The following is a 16356-nucleotide window of genomic DNA, read 5'->3' on the forward strand; positions in this document are numbered from 1 at the left end:
TGGCCCTGGGCTCAAAAACAATAACATGGTGACGTCATCACACCGGACGTGAGTTTGACGGCAGAAAATAAAGATATTAAATCCGTCTGTTGGAGTCAGATAATCAACCTGACTCGAATGTGAGCAGGTCTTTGTTTCTGCAGGACTCCTGTGGTGGTGTTTGGTTTATTATTTACATCTACTGTACAAAAGTCGCAAGAACTGAGCAAATACACACTGAATAAAGTTTCCGAAGCTGCAGGTAGTACGTGTAGGATTTCCATTACATAGCGCTAATTCATTTCATTATTGCATTACAGTAACACGTCACATAAACAGGTTCTTTGTCTTTCCAACATTGGCTTTCGGGGCTGCGGAAGCACTGCATCGCAAATTAGACACTGAAACTTCCACTGTCAGATTATTTCAGCTGCTGTTTTTTAGTGTTGAACACAAATTCAGCTTTTCCCACCACAGAGAGGAAAGAGCACAGCATGTTCAATGTAAAGCAGCTCCTGTAAAACTGCTCTGGTATCTTGTACAAGGACACTTTAACTGCTGGGTCAGATGCAGCAAACACCAGAGCTGAGAAACAGGCCGACTGATAACAGGTGGAACTGTTCAGCGAGTAGAGAATATCATTTCTCTCTTCCATGGCCACCGGACAGTTGATGGAACAACCTATCGAGTCTGAAAAGTTCAAACCGGGTGCAGGATGTGGCCAAATATTTTTCCAAAGTCATAAAAATAGTCACGTCTGATTTGAAAATGATGCAATAATGAGAAAACCCTACACATAGTACCTTTAAGGTCGTCTTAGGTGTCTGAGAAAAGATGGAAACAGGAACATTTACACAGTTACAAGTCACAAAAGTGCATCAATGACCTCAAAGCAAAGGGAGGACTCTGGGGGGGGGGGGGGGGGGACAGGAGATTAAAGAGAAACAAATACTCTCATTCTGTCCTGCATGAAGCTGAACTTCCTGTGATTCTCAAGCTGTTTAAAATGCCAAACAACTGCCAAAGTAAAGAAAAGGATCAAATCAAAACTAAAAACAATAATAATTCAAGTCATTCTTCTTGTCTTACAAAGCCCGCTGTGCGCATCAGGGTGGGAGGGACTAAGTTTGTCTGCTCAACTAAGTGCTCCCCGCCCCCTTTTCCTGGATTTCAATGCCTTGGAAAAAAGCTCTCATTTCATGAGTACAGTACTTCAAAATAGAAACTCAAACAAGTTTCAGCATGAATATTCAAGAAAAGCATAAAATATTTCAGATATTTCTGAGATTGAATTAACTCACTGAGAGGGTGTGTCTTCCTGTGCGGAACAGGAAATCCTCCTGACCAATAACAAGTTAATCGGTTCGATGGCGGACAGTTGATTGAAATTATGCACCTGATTTCAAGGTAAAAACCATTTGAATAACTAACCGGCTAGTGATGGATATAACATACAGAGGTGCAGCTAGCGGTGTAACTAATCAACCAAAGTAAAAACAGGGGAAGTAGGCAATAGGCAAAAACCAACTGTGAGATGAAGATGTGAAAACTAGGCTAAATTAAAATTAAGACATTTACTGTAGCTGTGTGATCAACGGGCTTAATTCATTGAATGGTAACCCCTGTGGTGGAAAACAGTAACGGAAAAGATGGTGGAAATATGTGTGTGTGTTTCAGAGTATGTTTGTGTTTTGGCATTCTCTTCATTCAGAGCCACATTATCTGTTTATTCGTTGTTAAATTTTTTTTCCAGTTCATACACGCAAGTAAAGACCTGCATGTGTGAAGATAATCAGCCGATGATGAGCAGTGTGTGTGTGTGTGTGTGTGGGTGTGTGTGTGTGTGTGTGTGAGAGCTGGTACATTTAAACCAGCAGGTGCTGCAGTTAAGTGAGGCTCAATGAGACGAGCCAACGACCCGACACGGTGCAACGTGCCGGGTCTCCTGGTGTGCACTGGATCCTGACCGAACCCAACCTGGCTCCTCTAGGGGATCTGGTGAGGCGCCTCCAGCATCTCCATCAGGAAGGTGTCGATGGGCGTGTCACCGATCAGTTTAAAGAAGAACAGGTGCTCCAGGCACTTAAGACCAATGGAGCGCAGCGCTGGGAGACGGAGGAGGAGCTTTGCAAACCTGAATGACGAGGAGAGTAAAGTGAGAAATGGCCATAGATCTGTCAACTGATACACATAATTCAGTTTTTAAGAGTTTCAGAAGATGGGCTGTAAAACATGTAAGAATATAAGGCTACTTTCAGACATGACGTCCACTTATTCTCCTGTAATTGCAGCGGAAAGTTGAAGCTGCAGAGCTGAATATAATGTTCCTGTGTTTGAGCAGCAGCGCCCCCTGTCACATCCTACCACCTCATCTTGTTAACATGTCCAGTGAGTGACAGCCTACCTGCCCTGCTGATCGGGATACTTCTGTTTGCAGTAGGACTCGAGGGATGCGTACACCCGCTCTCTCAGGATCTCCACCTCACTGGGACTGGACAAGCCCTTGGCATCTTGGCAGGTGAAAAAAGAGAAACATCAACTTTATACTGGTGACAAACATTTTACATGTTCACCATTTCTCGTTCAGTTTTTTGGTCCATTTTAGTTTGGTGTCTTTAATGATGTTTTTCAATATTCCACTAGTGAATGTACCTGGGTTGAAGAGGATGATGGCTCGAAGGCAGCCAAGCTCAGACTTGTCCATTTGCATGTCTCTCATCTTACTTACAAGCTCTGTCAAAACCCTGCAGAGAACAGATAAAGGGGGGATGCAAGTTGGAGACAGGAGGAGACAGGAGGAGGATGGCCAGTAAAAATGGAAGCATGTAAAAGAAAAAGAGCAGGAGAGTGATAAAAGGGAAAGGAGGGATGGGGGAGGAGAGAGTAAGAACGGAGGCACCAGATTCAAGAATCACATTATTTATGGTAACAGCGAAGTCATAACTTGATGTTCAAACCACACAGAGGAATGAAAGAGTTTCTGGTCCAGCAGGGAAAACAACGCTGGTTCAAACGGCACAACGTGGCAAACTGGCTTTTTTTCATTTTTCATATGGGGAACTTAAGAGTAAAAACATTTCATTATTCCATCCACTTCATTCCACAATCTTGCCCTGAAAATATGACATATGATATTTACAGATGTGTGTGTTGTGTGTCGGTGTGTGTTCGAGCATGTAGCTCTGAAGTGTGTGCACGTCACCATTAGAAATCAAGATGCACAAACTTTACCTGGAGAACACGGAGAATCATTAAGTTACCACATTAAGCGCTGGTTATTGGATTTGAAAGGAAATGTGAGACAGAGAATATTATTTTCATTCCTCTTTGGGGTTTTGGGAATAAAACTACTTTTTTTATCTGTCTTCCTGTTGTCAGAGTGTTCCAAGATACTTCCGGCTAGAAATAAATCAATCAATCAAGTTTATTTTATTAATCATTCTGTATTTAAGTTTGATTATTTAACAAACTGACAAAGACACTGTAAGAACCAGGGAACGATTCGTACTCTGTTCTTCAGACTGGACATTTTCTGTATTTAAGTTGTAAATACATTTTCTGTATTTATTAAATAAAGAAAATGTCCATTTTCTGTATTTAAGTTGTAAATACATTTTCTGTATTTATTAAATACAGAAAATGTCCAGTCTGAAGAACAGAGTACGAATCGTTCCCTGGTTCTTACAGTGTCTTTGTCAGTTTGTTAAATAATCAAAGAGCTTTTCGGATCAAATAAATAAATGAAAAGGTTGACATCATCACCCGGCTCTAAAATGGATTTAGATTTTCCCATCATTATGTGGTGGTGAGTGCTAATATTGTTGTGCTGTCCACAAACAAATCAACGTATGGGCACAAAGAAGCGTAAAGATGTGTTTGATGGATTGTGAAACTGGAGCAGGTCACATGACGTCAGCTGAGTGGACGGTCCTTCACATGTGGCTCAGGACACATTTGTGTTCACACAGCGAAAAGTCCCAGACCAGCTTCAGATGTGTGTTGAGTGCTCTCAGGATGCATGGAGGATACATTTGGGGGCGTGTACACCTGTACGATGCTGGAGACATTTGTTTACCAGTCTAAGTCATACTTTAGAATCCACCCATTCATTCTCAAAATCTTGACCTGAGGAACTAAGAAAGGTTCCTTTCCAGGAACAATACAGACAATCAGTAGGAACAAAAACTTAGAAAAACGTCTTTTCTTACCGACTTACCAAACTGCTGAGACGTATTTAAAAAACTAATTAATCACGCTTCATTAGATGTGCAGTCGATAAAAAAACAGAACATAAGTGTGGATTTCCGAGGTTTAGCAAAGGCCCTAAATGTCACCTCTGCTCTCCATCCAGGACTTGAATGAAAGAGGAGGGTGACCATTAGGGGGCAGTGTATTCACTGCTCCGTCATCCACCATAGGACAGTGCAGAAACCAACATTTGCTTTTAATGGCATGGATTTGATTTCACGTCTCCTAAGCCAAGAACACAGTGAACGTTTTTATAGAAAAGCAGCAGAAATATTTTATTCAACACCTCCAAAAGGATCTGAAGACTGAACAACCTGAATCAGTAATACAGAACTTGTTGTACAACTACATCCCACCATTAATATCCTGGAGAGCTAGCTTAGCCTCACAAAGCCAGACGGTTGGGTCAAAGTCACAAACCAAATATTGTGTCGCAGTACATCACCATCATTCTAACCCATATACCTTACAGGTCACTCAGTGATTCTTTAAAACAGTTCTCAGCGCATTAACAGCTTTTAGCAAAAAAAACGCTTGTGCAAAGCTGCAAAAATGCAGAGAAGCATCAAGCATTGTGCTTTGGTTCGGTGTTTGTCTCAAGAGGAGGGGTTTAAGAAAAGTGTTTGTGTAGTGGCGTAATTACCTGTCAAATATGGCCCCAACCTCAGCATTGTGCGCCCTGTGTGTTCAATCACAATGTGTTATTACAATGTCATTACACAGTTACATTGTTGTGAAAGCTTTCTGTAAATTTTCTGATCGCTGAGAAAGGCTGCTACGTTCTGATCTATTTAAAACTGTTGTAAAACAGTGAACACGTCTGGGCTCAAACTTCGCTCTTCAACCAAACACTGATCTCTGATAAGCATTTGATTAGTTTTATTAAATCAATAAATATAGTCTTAGAAAAGGCACCACTATAATTCATATGTATTGAAATAAGCAGAAAGGAGGTTATAATAAACCTTATGAGCCAAATGCGCAACAGCAGAAAACAATTAGTACGAATGAAAGTAATAAGTGGAAACCTGGAAACCCTGGACTCTGAAAAGCCAGTTACACTGCGTTGTGACTTCCAAGCCTCAAAGTGCAAAACACAACATTAAAGAAAACAGATGTCCACAAATCAACAAGAAGCTCTCCTGCTTAGAATGTCAACTAGTGGACACCAACCTTTTGCACTTTGTACAATGTGGAGCTTTCTGAAACAGTTTTACTTTGGTAAACTTGTATCGTGAAGTACGACATTCTGTTGTGGTTCTGCTGTCTGTTATTTTGCACTTTAAGACCCCCTGCAGTGATACGATTAATCCAATGTGCTATGAAGAAATTCTGATACTTCATTATTTACGCCTTCCTTGATAAAATAAGTAGCTTTGAACAGATGCTGATGCCAAGCTGAAACAGAAGCCTGCCGCTACAAGAGAGCAGTGCTAAAAGAATTTATTTATATACGTATCAGAGGAAAATCATTGAGCAGTTTGCCATGAGCCCAGTTAGCTTATTTTAAACCTGACTGGAAAATTAACCCTTTATAACAATGTAATTACTGTGTAATTAACAGTGAATTGACACGTTGTGATGTAATTTAAGGTGATTGAGATTTTCCGTAATTTATGGTTTAATTAAAGCAGGTGATGATGTAATGAACAGAATTATTATTATCATTATTAAAAGCCCTGAATGTGCATTCAAACTTGTTGATAACATCCCATTATGACATGAACCAGCATTTATTATGTCTTGATTAAATAACATTCTAATACAACTTAGCGCTAATAACAATATCTGTTGTATTTTGAATGTTCTCCTCACTGTTTTGTAGTGAACTGTCAAACGCATGTTACTTGTTTAAGGTTCAGTGTGAAAGATTTACGAAGATCTTTGGGCAGAAACTGAAAATATTAATGATAATGACGTTTTCATTGGTGTATAATGAGCTAACATAAAAAATTGTTGTGTTTACAGTAAAGAAATGACCAGAAACGATGCTAGGTGCCACTAAATCCTACAGACTGAGCCTTTAATAATAACTGATGGTTGATGCATTTATGCAGAAGACTGGAGAGGCCATGGGGGATAGTGGAAGTGTCTTAGACTGACCAATTATACAATCCTAAAGAAAATACATATGGCACAATTTCTATAATATTACGTTCATCATACCTGGGCCAGTCACATTATTTTCAATGTTGTGACCAGCAGTTATTAGTTTAAAAGGGTTAGGGCTTTATCAATGGAAGAGCCCATCAGATGTGAGTGGATTCACATTCAGGGATTTCTATTCCCAGTTTGTTTAACATGGCGAGATCGGGCCTTAGCCCTGGTGACAGGATGCTCTGTCCGAGCGCCGTCCTCGTTCTATGATGCAAACAGAACAAACATCTATATTTCAAAATGGGATCATAAGATAGTTTAGAAAAAAATCTGGCACGAAATAATAAACCCATGGCATCTGCAGTGTCCTGTACAATAATGGGATGTAGATTATTATATGAACACATATAAGAATATTCCGCTGTACCTTCCTGTTTTTATTGACGTGTTAGTTTTGTGCATTAGCCAGCCGCAATCACATGATCAAATGCTGCAGTAGGTGCTATGCCACGGAGTGTGTGTGCGCATGCATGTCTACGAGGCAAGCATTAGTCACCAGCCTCCCTGGCATGCGCTGTCACCCAAGAGGCAGCCCTAAAGCAGCAGAGTCTCTCAGCCAATCACAGCCAACGCAGAACACAGCAGCTCCAGCCAACCAAAGACACAATATCCAAGTTCTTATCCCAGTAACGTATCAACTAAATCTGAATGAGATGAGTCATAGAAACCACGCGTATGGAAACATCACAGAGAAATTCATGTGGATAAATGAAGAAAAGTACATTTCTTTATTCAACTACCTCTCAGGACTGATGTGTAATAACCAGGTGATGAAAAGAGGTAAAGAGGAGGTTGTGGCCTTTCGGAGTCTGTTTATTTTAGGCTAATGGTGGATGGTCATAATACTGTGTAGAAGTGGATGCATTCTACAGTGGGAACCTACACAGTGTGGATGTCAAAGTAGAGTAGAGAGGCCTCTGTAAAAACACTTAAATCACATAATGCTGAAACTCTCCAGGGGACAGAATATTTTCATGGTGGCAGGTCCGCTCCAACTAGGTCTCCCAACCAACTCCTGAATGAAGATCACTAGTGTGGTATGTGTGTGGGGATTATACTGTTTGTGCATCTGTGTATTACCTGTCAAAGATCGCTCCTACACCAGCACTGTGAGCACTGCTCCTGTGGACGTGGAGGCCGGTGGCCAGTAGGATTCCGTCCTTCACTGAGATGGAGCGATGGGAGAACGATGCAATCAAGAGTTCATTCCAGCCTGTTGAAGAGGGGAGTCTCAGTACTTCTAATAAATCAAAATGTCCAAATATTCTACAATTGTGCTTCTATAGTTATTAAAACCTGATATTACTGAGTGTTGCTTGTCGTTATTTTGAAGTCATAACTTTTTTTACGCTATTGACAACTCACACACTGATTTAAAAAGCCGGGGCAGCTGCTTTTGACTGTGGATGAAACGTGGCTTTGCAGCCCTGCATCCCTCTGCTGAGCTTGACAGATTCAAAAACCACCCAGCAAATGAAAGCTCTTGAAGGTTACCTGCACGAAGCAGGATGACCTGGTCGTCCAGCTGCAGCTCAGAGAAGTGCGGGATCCTCTTGGCCCACTCCACCAGGGTGAAGAGCTGCTTGTCTGCTGCCTGACAGATGTTGGTGACAGGATCGTTGGGCTGAATAAAGCAGATTTAGAAAAGAAATTGTGATTATTTGATCAAATAACTATATTAAGTGGGATTTCAAATGTTAGATTCACAGTGTTTCACAACAGTTTGCGTTGAATGTCAACCAACCACACTACTCACAGAGCTGCCACCTGAACTGCCATCTGCATGAAGCTCGGTCTTCTGCTCCACAGCCACCTCCGCCTCCAGAATCTTCTCCACAGGCATCTCCTCATTCACTACACTCGTGGACTCCACCTCGCCCTCTCGTTCCCTGTTCCTCTGCCGTTCCTCTTGGACAGCTGCGTGATGGAGCAGAGAGGAAACAGAAGAAAATAATAAAAGACAAGGGGGGAAAGGGAGACATAGTAACAGAGCAGACAGGAAACAATTGTGGAATGGAAGAATGGATGAATGAAGGTCAAAATGGAAGAATGAAGGTGCAGGAGAGGTGTAAGAGAGTGCACATGGATATGGAAGCAAATATTTGAGTCAGGTAAGCAACAGGAGAGAACAGAAAGTGAATCCAAGGTAGAAGAAGATTGATGAGAAGACAGGATGTTCCAACAGGATGGATTGGAAATGGATGTGTGGCCAATGAAGAGGAGAAATGAGGGAAAACATTGGTGAAGGAGGTTTGCGACAAAAAGAGGCAAAAAGATTGGAGAAGAAAAAAAGTGAGACCAAAATAATGCGACAAAATGTGCAAAACAGTGGGAAAGCAGAGACACAGATGTACAATTCATGATAAATTCAAAGCCTCTCATACGGTCTTTCAAACTTTATTCAGGCCCAACACCAATGGCCCATAGAAGACATACACAACATACATATTATTATTGTAATCACTAATTATTTTAAAGTGACACTGAGGTGGGAATGACAATGAAATGTGACACTGGTTTTTACGAAAGTTGGCATTGATGAAGGTTTCTCTTAATCTCTTACACAAATTAAGTAAAGTGTGTTTCTCATTTGAATGTCGTTCAAAAAAGTCACTTGATCATTTCATCATAACTAATTGTTGAGTTGCAAAACATTAGTAGTCAAAGGTCTTGTGAGTCTTCACTGAAAATGTACCACCCACAGACTTCAGTAGAATGAGGTCATGTGACTGGTCAGTGAAGAACTTCCCACTGTGTATTTATTTCTTTTTATTTCGGTTTTAATGTAGTCTATCAGTGTGTTGAGTGGAGCTCTGACTGACTGGGTATTGCGATTCTGTAAGTATTGCGATTCGATATTATGATTTCCTGCGATTTCTTTTGGTTATTATTTTCTTTAAATATTGGACCATGGAAAAAAGTTGAATCATAGTACAAATACAACACAGTCAAATTCACTTAGAGCTTTACAAGTTTTATTTTAAATATTAACATTAACTTAATGACTGCCCTATTATTGTATAGCCCCAGTCAACTGCACACAAACTGACAGATTAAGAAATGTATGCCACTTAGGCTACTTTTAAACAATAAATAAAAGGTAAATTAAATAGAATGAATAAAAGTTCATTCATAATTTCAACTTTGAAATAAACAAAATTAGGCTATGCTTCATTGTTGTCTGCATGTAGGCGATGCAAAGCTAGTGCTTGGGTATGTTTAGATTCTTGTGCAAAAACACAACCCCCCCCCCCCCCATATAGACCAATAAATATGTTTTTAAAAAAAATAGATTTTGGAGGCAGCATGGCTATTTAAAATCTTCATTCACAAGAATCGCGATTTGTAACTGAATCGATTTTTCCCCACATCCCTAATATAAACCATGATCCCCGTTTCCCTGAACCAGGAGAGCTGCCGCTGTAACAAAGCCACCAAAGTCTGTTTAGAATTCTTTAGATTTTAAATCCTTCCTGGCAGAAAATACTATTTTTTGACTGATCTAAAGTTCAGCATTACTCGTCAACTTGCTGAACGCCCTACTTGTTTTAATCCTCTCCATATCCCAATAGTGATCAATAAATAAAGCCGTCAGGAGAAAAAAACACAAACGGAGCAGAGACAATAGTATGAAATTAGCGAGTCAAGTCTTCTAGCAAATGTTAGTCTGTGCACGTGCAGGAGTTTTGGGGGCGTAGCTTTGTCGAGAGGGTCAATGAGAGGCGGTGCATTTTTGTTGTCTGGTCTATAGATGTTCCAGGATTACCAACCCAATAGCTTTAATGCTCCTCAAAACACCAGCAAAATCTCTGTGGCTCACTGTTGTAACTGTGACCGGATGTGCAGCCCGCGGGTGAGAATAAACAGTAGTGACGTCAAAATAAAGTGGATTGTGCATATTCAGTTAACTTTCCCTGGACATGTTGAGCTTTAAAAACCAAAAGGAAACGATTCAAGGCTGGAACTGGTCCATGTCTGAGCTCTGTCAAGAAACTACGTACTATAGGCTAGCTCCTTCTGGCCGATATGCAATGCAATAACTCTGCTTCTTTCTCATTCACACAGGCACAGACATACAACCCCTCCTTCCCTCTTCTCCTTACATCTGTCGTTCATCTTGGCCACTACAGAAGGAGGGAGGGGGGAGAGAGAACGAGAGGAAACAAAAAGAGGAAGAGAGGGGGAAAGGGGGTTAGTGTGTACAAGGCTTACCCACCCCCATCTCCCCCTCTACCAATGTGTACTCGATCTGCCTATTGTCTATTGTGCAAATATTACTGACACACATATCTTTGAATGAGATTAGAAGATCTCATCTAAGGTTGAAGGTGATGTGCCGTTACGCTCAGGATTTACATCTTGAGGTTTTGCAGATTACAGAAAAAGTACCTGCAACACAAAGTAGCTGCCTTAAATGTCAATTCCATCGGCATTAACTGAAAACTCAGTGGCCACAGTGATCATTACCTCAACAAGAGTGACCACAAATCATAGTAACCAATCAACGTAACCTATCTACGATAATGCTACGTCGTAAAATGCTGCAGAATTCCGTCCGAATCTAATCTGAGAAAGCAGAGTAGTGAACTCGTGCTGACACTGCTGGACTCTTAGTGACTCAGCAGCAGATAATCTCAGACTGACTGGTTTCAAAAGGGATCTGCAGCATAAACAGAACGGCTGTAGTTCTTTAAAAAGGTAAACTATGCAGGGTTCCCTTTAAGAACAGATTCATTACAAACCTTCTCAATCATCACTTATGACCCAATAGAAGTGTGTGGTGGTGAATTAATCTGCTGAGACCTGATCCAATGCGTGTTTTCCTGAAGATTCCCGACCCGCACCCATCAAGAAGTGATATTTAGGTTCAGTCACACTGGCTGGGCTAACTACTTCTTTGTTTTTTAAGATGCACATGTCTGTAAATCGGGGGGAAACATTGGTCTCAGATCGGGTTCTGACACAAAAAACTGAAGTCCTGTCTGGTTTGGGTCTGCTCCGCTAATAAGAGATCTCAGCGTGAGAGAGTTTAGACTTTATATCAAGATGGTCGACATGACGGCTTGAAAAAGTGAAGCCAAAGCGAGATGATCGTAGCAGAAAGTTTACATTGCTCTGCTCTATGTCTGTGTCATGGATGTATGAGGGTGGGGCTGAACTGCTGCACGGTGGACACACACACACACAGACACACACACACACATATCCACACAAACAGCTCCACAGTGTTAGGTGAAGTTTTGTGGCAGTGAAGTAATCACAAAATAACATTTTGTTTATCTGATTCACTGCGTTGTTCTGGCTAACAGCTCTCCCTCTCTTCACTCACTCTTTAGCTCACTCGGCCACCGCTGCTCTCTAAGCCGTTTTCAGACATGACCTCCAGAGGATGTCCGGAGAATTTGGACTTTCTCCGGAGGTTGCCTTTCACGTATGTACAACGCAGATGTAGATCTCTGCTCGAAGCGTTCACAACAACATAGAATTCATAGGGGGGGGGGGCGCAGCAGGCAGAGGCAGGTTGTCACATATTAATTCTGCTGCGGAGATCACAGCCACTGTCCTCGTCACCTCCTGTGAAGGATCTGTGTGTTTCTACCAGGTGGGCTGGTCGGGGAAACTCCACAGAAAGTGGAAGCTCTCGCTCAGACACTCACACTCACACAGTCTCTCCAGACGCAGCTACTGAGAGAGAAGCAGACTTTTAATCAGTCGACAATCCTGCATAGTATACCTTTAAGGTTTTGTCTGATTGAACTATATAATGTGCTACGACCGGTTATTAACACTATCACTTGTGCCAATATAATCACGATGTATAGATGAATTTCTGATGACGACACTTAACGCATGCTTTGCTGCTGTATTTGATTCTTAATTGGTACACACCATGGTATGTATTTACTGATAACTGATGTCCACCTGGAGACTGGAAAGCTGGTAAATATGACTGGTTATGTAATAATTCAGACTGGGAGTAGATAAGGACTGCCACAACCGCCATGTGCAGCTGCTCTACTTTTGGGCAAGAGATTTTCTAGACATAAAACCCAGCAGCCCCTGGGTGGTAAGTTGGCTTTTTACTTGTAGTGTCAGCCCAAATTAAATTGCATTTTGGAAGAAAAGACACAACTTTGTCCATTCAACCTCAAAGAGAGAGTGAAAAGGTGTCAGAAGTTGCCTCATTCTCAGGGCTCATGAGCAGAAGGGGTTGAGAACAGGTGGTGTTCGAGGTGTGCAGTTTCCTGCTTGCTCACCTTCTCTCTTCATGCCGTTAGCCAGGCACTTCTGGTAGCGGCAGTACTGGCAGCGGTTCCTCTGTCTCTTATCCACCATGCAGTCTTTACTGTCCCGACATGTGTACGTCAGATCTTTGCGTACTGTTCGCTTGAAGAAGCCTTTGCAGCCCTCACAACTGTAGACGCCATAGTGCTTACCTGGAGGTGGTGGGAAGGTGGAGGAAAAAGAGCCAGATAATGAATTAAGAGAGGACACCAAATCCTTTCAGAGTTGAAATGTAAAGTATTTCAGTGGCTCTAACCAATGTTTTATTCATCTACACTTTAAAGCTCAACCCAAAGACAAGGCACAGAAAAGCGGAGTTCTATTTAAGGTGTGTAGTCACCGGAGGATCGGTCTCCACAGATGGCACAAAGGCGTTTCTGGGAAAGCATGGGTCCAGGGCTGTGGGGCGACAGCGGCTGCAAGCCCAGTGGAGGCTTCACATCATCAGAGCTGCTCACTGCATGGAGCCCCGACATGGACACGGTTGAGTTGATCTGCAAGAAGAGCAGAAATAAAAGTGAATACGATGAGGACTTATGGTTTTTAGAATCAATCCAAGACATGTGGCATGTGACGTGGGAGGCAAACAGACAACGACAAAAATGAGTGACGGCAAAACCAAAGTAAAGATTGGCCACCATATAAAATTCAGCGATGAAGGAGAAAATGTAATATTTGAATATTTTTTATTTTCGCAAATTATCTGTCGAAGTAAGCCAAGTTTATTTGCATAGCACCTGTAAAGGAAATATAACAATTGACCATAATAAAATGTTTATTTCCCCTTTGATTGATCATGTTTGAATCCCTAAACTAAATGTTTCCTGAAAGTAACTAAATGCATTTAGTCTGCTTCCTCTCTCTTTGATCCTGCTTTACCTGTAGAAACTGAATGTTTATTCGTCTGCTTGTTCTCGTTGATCTTGCTGCTCTTCCTGTACCACATTGTATATTGGCTTTATTGCTTTCAACTAGGCATTGTTGTATTCGTGTGATCAAAGGATCTCAACCTTTGACTGTTTAACACACCCCCTCCAGTATGGGAGGGGTTAGCCGAAGGTATAAAGTAAATGATCTGCTCTCTATCTGGGTGCATATTACAATCTGAACTCTGGTGTATGCACCATGCTCTGAGCATTAAAGTGTGACAATACTGTAAGAGAATTTTGTGTCTCGTTTCCTCATTGGTATTTGGATTGTAGAAGTTGCCACGACACACCATTAAGTACAGATTGGTATTGTTACTAGTACTGTCACCGTTACTACTAGTTGATCCAGTAATTTAACGATGTATATATGTGTATAAAAAATGTGACTTATTAGCTGTCTTCTCTGACCTGCGGGCTGCTGATGGGGCCGTAGCCCACCGACGGCGTGCCGGGGAGGCAGGGTGAGCCCAGTGAGGAGCTGATGACAGAAAAGGGGGAGCCGATGCTACTGACGGGACTGTTGACTCCGCTGGTGGTGGTGGGAGGATGGGAAGTCATGGAAGCAGCGGAGGGAACCAGTGGAGGCGAGCGTTGGCCTGACGGAGGGGAGGACACCGATGAACTGTCCGGGCTGCGAGAATCTGAGAAGGAAGAGGGCCATGGAAAGTACAAGTCAGTGAGGGTTGATAACAGAGTCAAGGCAGAGAAGGTGATTAATGGGAAAGACATCAATTAAATATCTTTATGGCACCAAGTTAAGTATACAGAGATCATTTTAACATCCTCGGTGTGATTGTTATATTGTGGTGCAGCATCAGAATCAGAAGTATTTTATTGCCAAGTACGTTTACACATACAAGGAATTTGCTTTGGTTAATGGTGCATACAATGAACATAGAAACATAAAAACGCAATAAATACAACATACATAGGAGAGCAATAAAAAATAGGAAACCAGTATATATTTACTCATTGTTTACTTCTTATTTACTCACTTTTAACCAATATTTATACAAAGTAACATTTATTTTGACATAAACATTTCTGAATAAAAATATATAAAAGATAAAAGATGAAAAGTGAAATGCTAAATGCAAAACAGTGAACAGTGTGAGATTGCAATATGCAATGTAATGCAGTATAATATAATATAATTTTATCTATCTATTACAATATAAAACAGTGCTGAATAACATGGGACCCTTAACTTCATTTAATCAATAATTACATTAAAGTCCACTTTACTTTAACCCGTTGGTGGGATGGTAATTTAAATGTCTGACCAAGTCTGACTTGGTTCAAATGATTGAATCCTGTATGGCAGCGAGGTCATAGGTCAACACTGCCAGCTGTCACTAAGGTGTTTTAAAAAGCCTCATTATTCTATTATTAAAACAAACCTTTGATTCATCATATTCCATATTGTCCACAGGCCTTCATCTGCAGCTGACAGGTTATGAAACGTGTAAAGAGCCTTTTGTACAGTTGAGTTTAACATCATGCACAGTTTCCAGGTTAATGTTGGAGAGTTGTGTTCTCACCTCTGCTGTCTCCCATGATGGTGGCCGGGGCTCCGGGGCTCCAGGGCCGCTGCACGCCGACGAGCTTCAGCCTCAACGCGGCCGCTTCCCAACTCTAGACCGCGGACTGAGGCCCGGGCCGGAGCCGTGTGGGGGAAACCAAAAACGGGTCTGAAATTCCAACACAAGAAAGAGCTCTGAGGAAATGGTTCTGACAGTCTGATGATATAACACTGAATAATAAAGCACGTCCACCGCCGCCTGCCTGACTGTCAATGGGGATATTTGTGTATTTTAAGCCTTTTGGGGGCTTTTTAATGTAACGTTACAGTGAGTCTCCTCTGGTGCCTGGACCGTCTGGATCTTATGGAGCACAAGGTGTTATATCAGAAATAGGAAAGTCCACATCCACAACAAACCCCAGGCTGTGTTATCTGAATCTAACTGGGTGAATTAAAACGTTCCAGGCTATAGACGGAGCCCAGACAGATGGCAACAAACCACGATTCGCGCAGGCTAACATTAGCTGCTGGCTAGCTAGCTCTGGAGCCCGCTTGTGCTACCCAGCTACCGGGCATGTGTTCGCGACCCCGGTAGTACGAGTCCAGCCACCGCATGGTCCACCGGGACGTTAAAATACGTTAAATCCCGGTCTATCTGTCAATTTGTGGAATTTAACCTACGTCCGGTTCAAGCTAGCGAAACATGCTATCGCTACGTTTAGCCACTCGAGCTAGCTAGCAAGCTAGTTAGCCCGACTGCACCGGAGAGGAGCCGGAGAAGCGAGCACAACGCGGGGAACTAGGACCTGCTCCTCCCGGTTCTCTGCCTCCTCCGGTCCCCCGGTCCCCCCGGTCCCTGAACCCGGTAACTACCCGCGGAGAGGAAGGAAACATGGGGCTACTGACGGTTTAGCGGCGCAGCTCCTTCGCATGAAACAGATGTGGCAGCTAGGCCCCGTGTGTGTCTGCCTCTCCCCCCGCTTCGCCTCGGAGCCAACCCTCCCTCCCCCTGCAAGGATGAAAACATGATGATGGAGGATTTGGCTTTAGTGCTTGTGTCACTGCTCCACACCGGGTCCTGGAGGCAGGAGACGGGTCGTGTGGTCGTGGTGTCGCCCTCACATGTCACTGGGTGAGGAGGGAGACACATCCACAGCTCAGGGGTCAAGAGGTCAAGACAAGTTCAGCTGAGTGGGTCAGCTGCTGGGGGGGAGGTTACTGCCGGACACTGGGAGC

At 42.4% G+C, this 16356-nt stretch overlaps 1 protein-coding gene across 4 annotated transcripts; it reads right to left on the minus strand.

Annotated features, from left to right (window-relative positions):
- Positions 1 to 912: 912 nt before the first annotated feature.
- rxrba (retinoid x receptor, beta a) lies at positions 913 to 16090 on the minus strand. Of its 4 annotated transcripts, XM_061092319.1 has the most exons (13): positions 16027 to 16090; positions 15140 to 15289; positions 14007 to 14239; positions 13010 to 13163; positions 12642 to 12821; positions 10488 to 10508; positions 8141 to 8301; positions 7879 to 8008; positions 7465 to 7597; positions 4871 to 4906; positions 2632 to 2723; positions 2384 to 2489; positions 913 to 2113 (listed from the first exon to the last, which is right to left on the minus strand). In XM_061092319.1, exons 2-13 carry the CDS (start codon positions 15153 to 15155, stop codon positions 1966 to 1968), a joined length of 1410 nt encoding a protein of 469 aa, XP_060948302.1. In that variant the 5' UTR covers positions 15156 to 15289; positions 16027 to 16090; the 3' UTR covers positions 913 to 1965. The 4 variants fall into 4 exon arrangements, with proteins under 4 accessions (XP_060948302.1, XP_060948303.1, XP_060948304.1 ...); XM_061092320.1 differs by lacking the exon at positions 10488 to 10508; XM_061092321.1 differs by lacking the exon at positions 4871 to 4906.
- Between the last annotated feature and the right edge of the window lie 266 nt (positions 16091 to 16356).

The sequence above is a fragment of the Limanda limanda genome, chromosome 19 (assembly GCF_963576545.1).
Source record: "Limanda limanda chromosome 19, fLimLim1.1, whole genome shotgun sequence".
In the NCBI taxonomy this organism is placed as follows: domain Eukaryota; kingdom Metazoa; phylum Chordata; class Actinopteri; order Pleuronectiformes; family Pleuronectidae; genus Limanda; species Limanda limanda.

Bases quoted from the DNA above. Each gene is read 5' to 3' on its own strand.
- rxrba (XM_061092319.1), bottom strand. The intron at 12,822-13,009 runs GTGACTACACAC...CACCACCTCCAG, and splicing joins CTGTGGAGACCGATCCTCCG to GTAAGCACTATGGCGTCTAC. The intron at 2,724-4,870 runs GTAATTACGCCA...TGTTCTCTGCAG, and splicing joins GTTGGGGCCATATTTGACAG to GGTTTTGACAGAGCTTGTAA.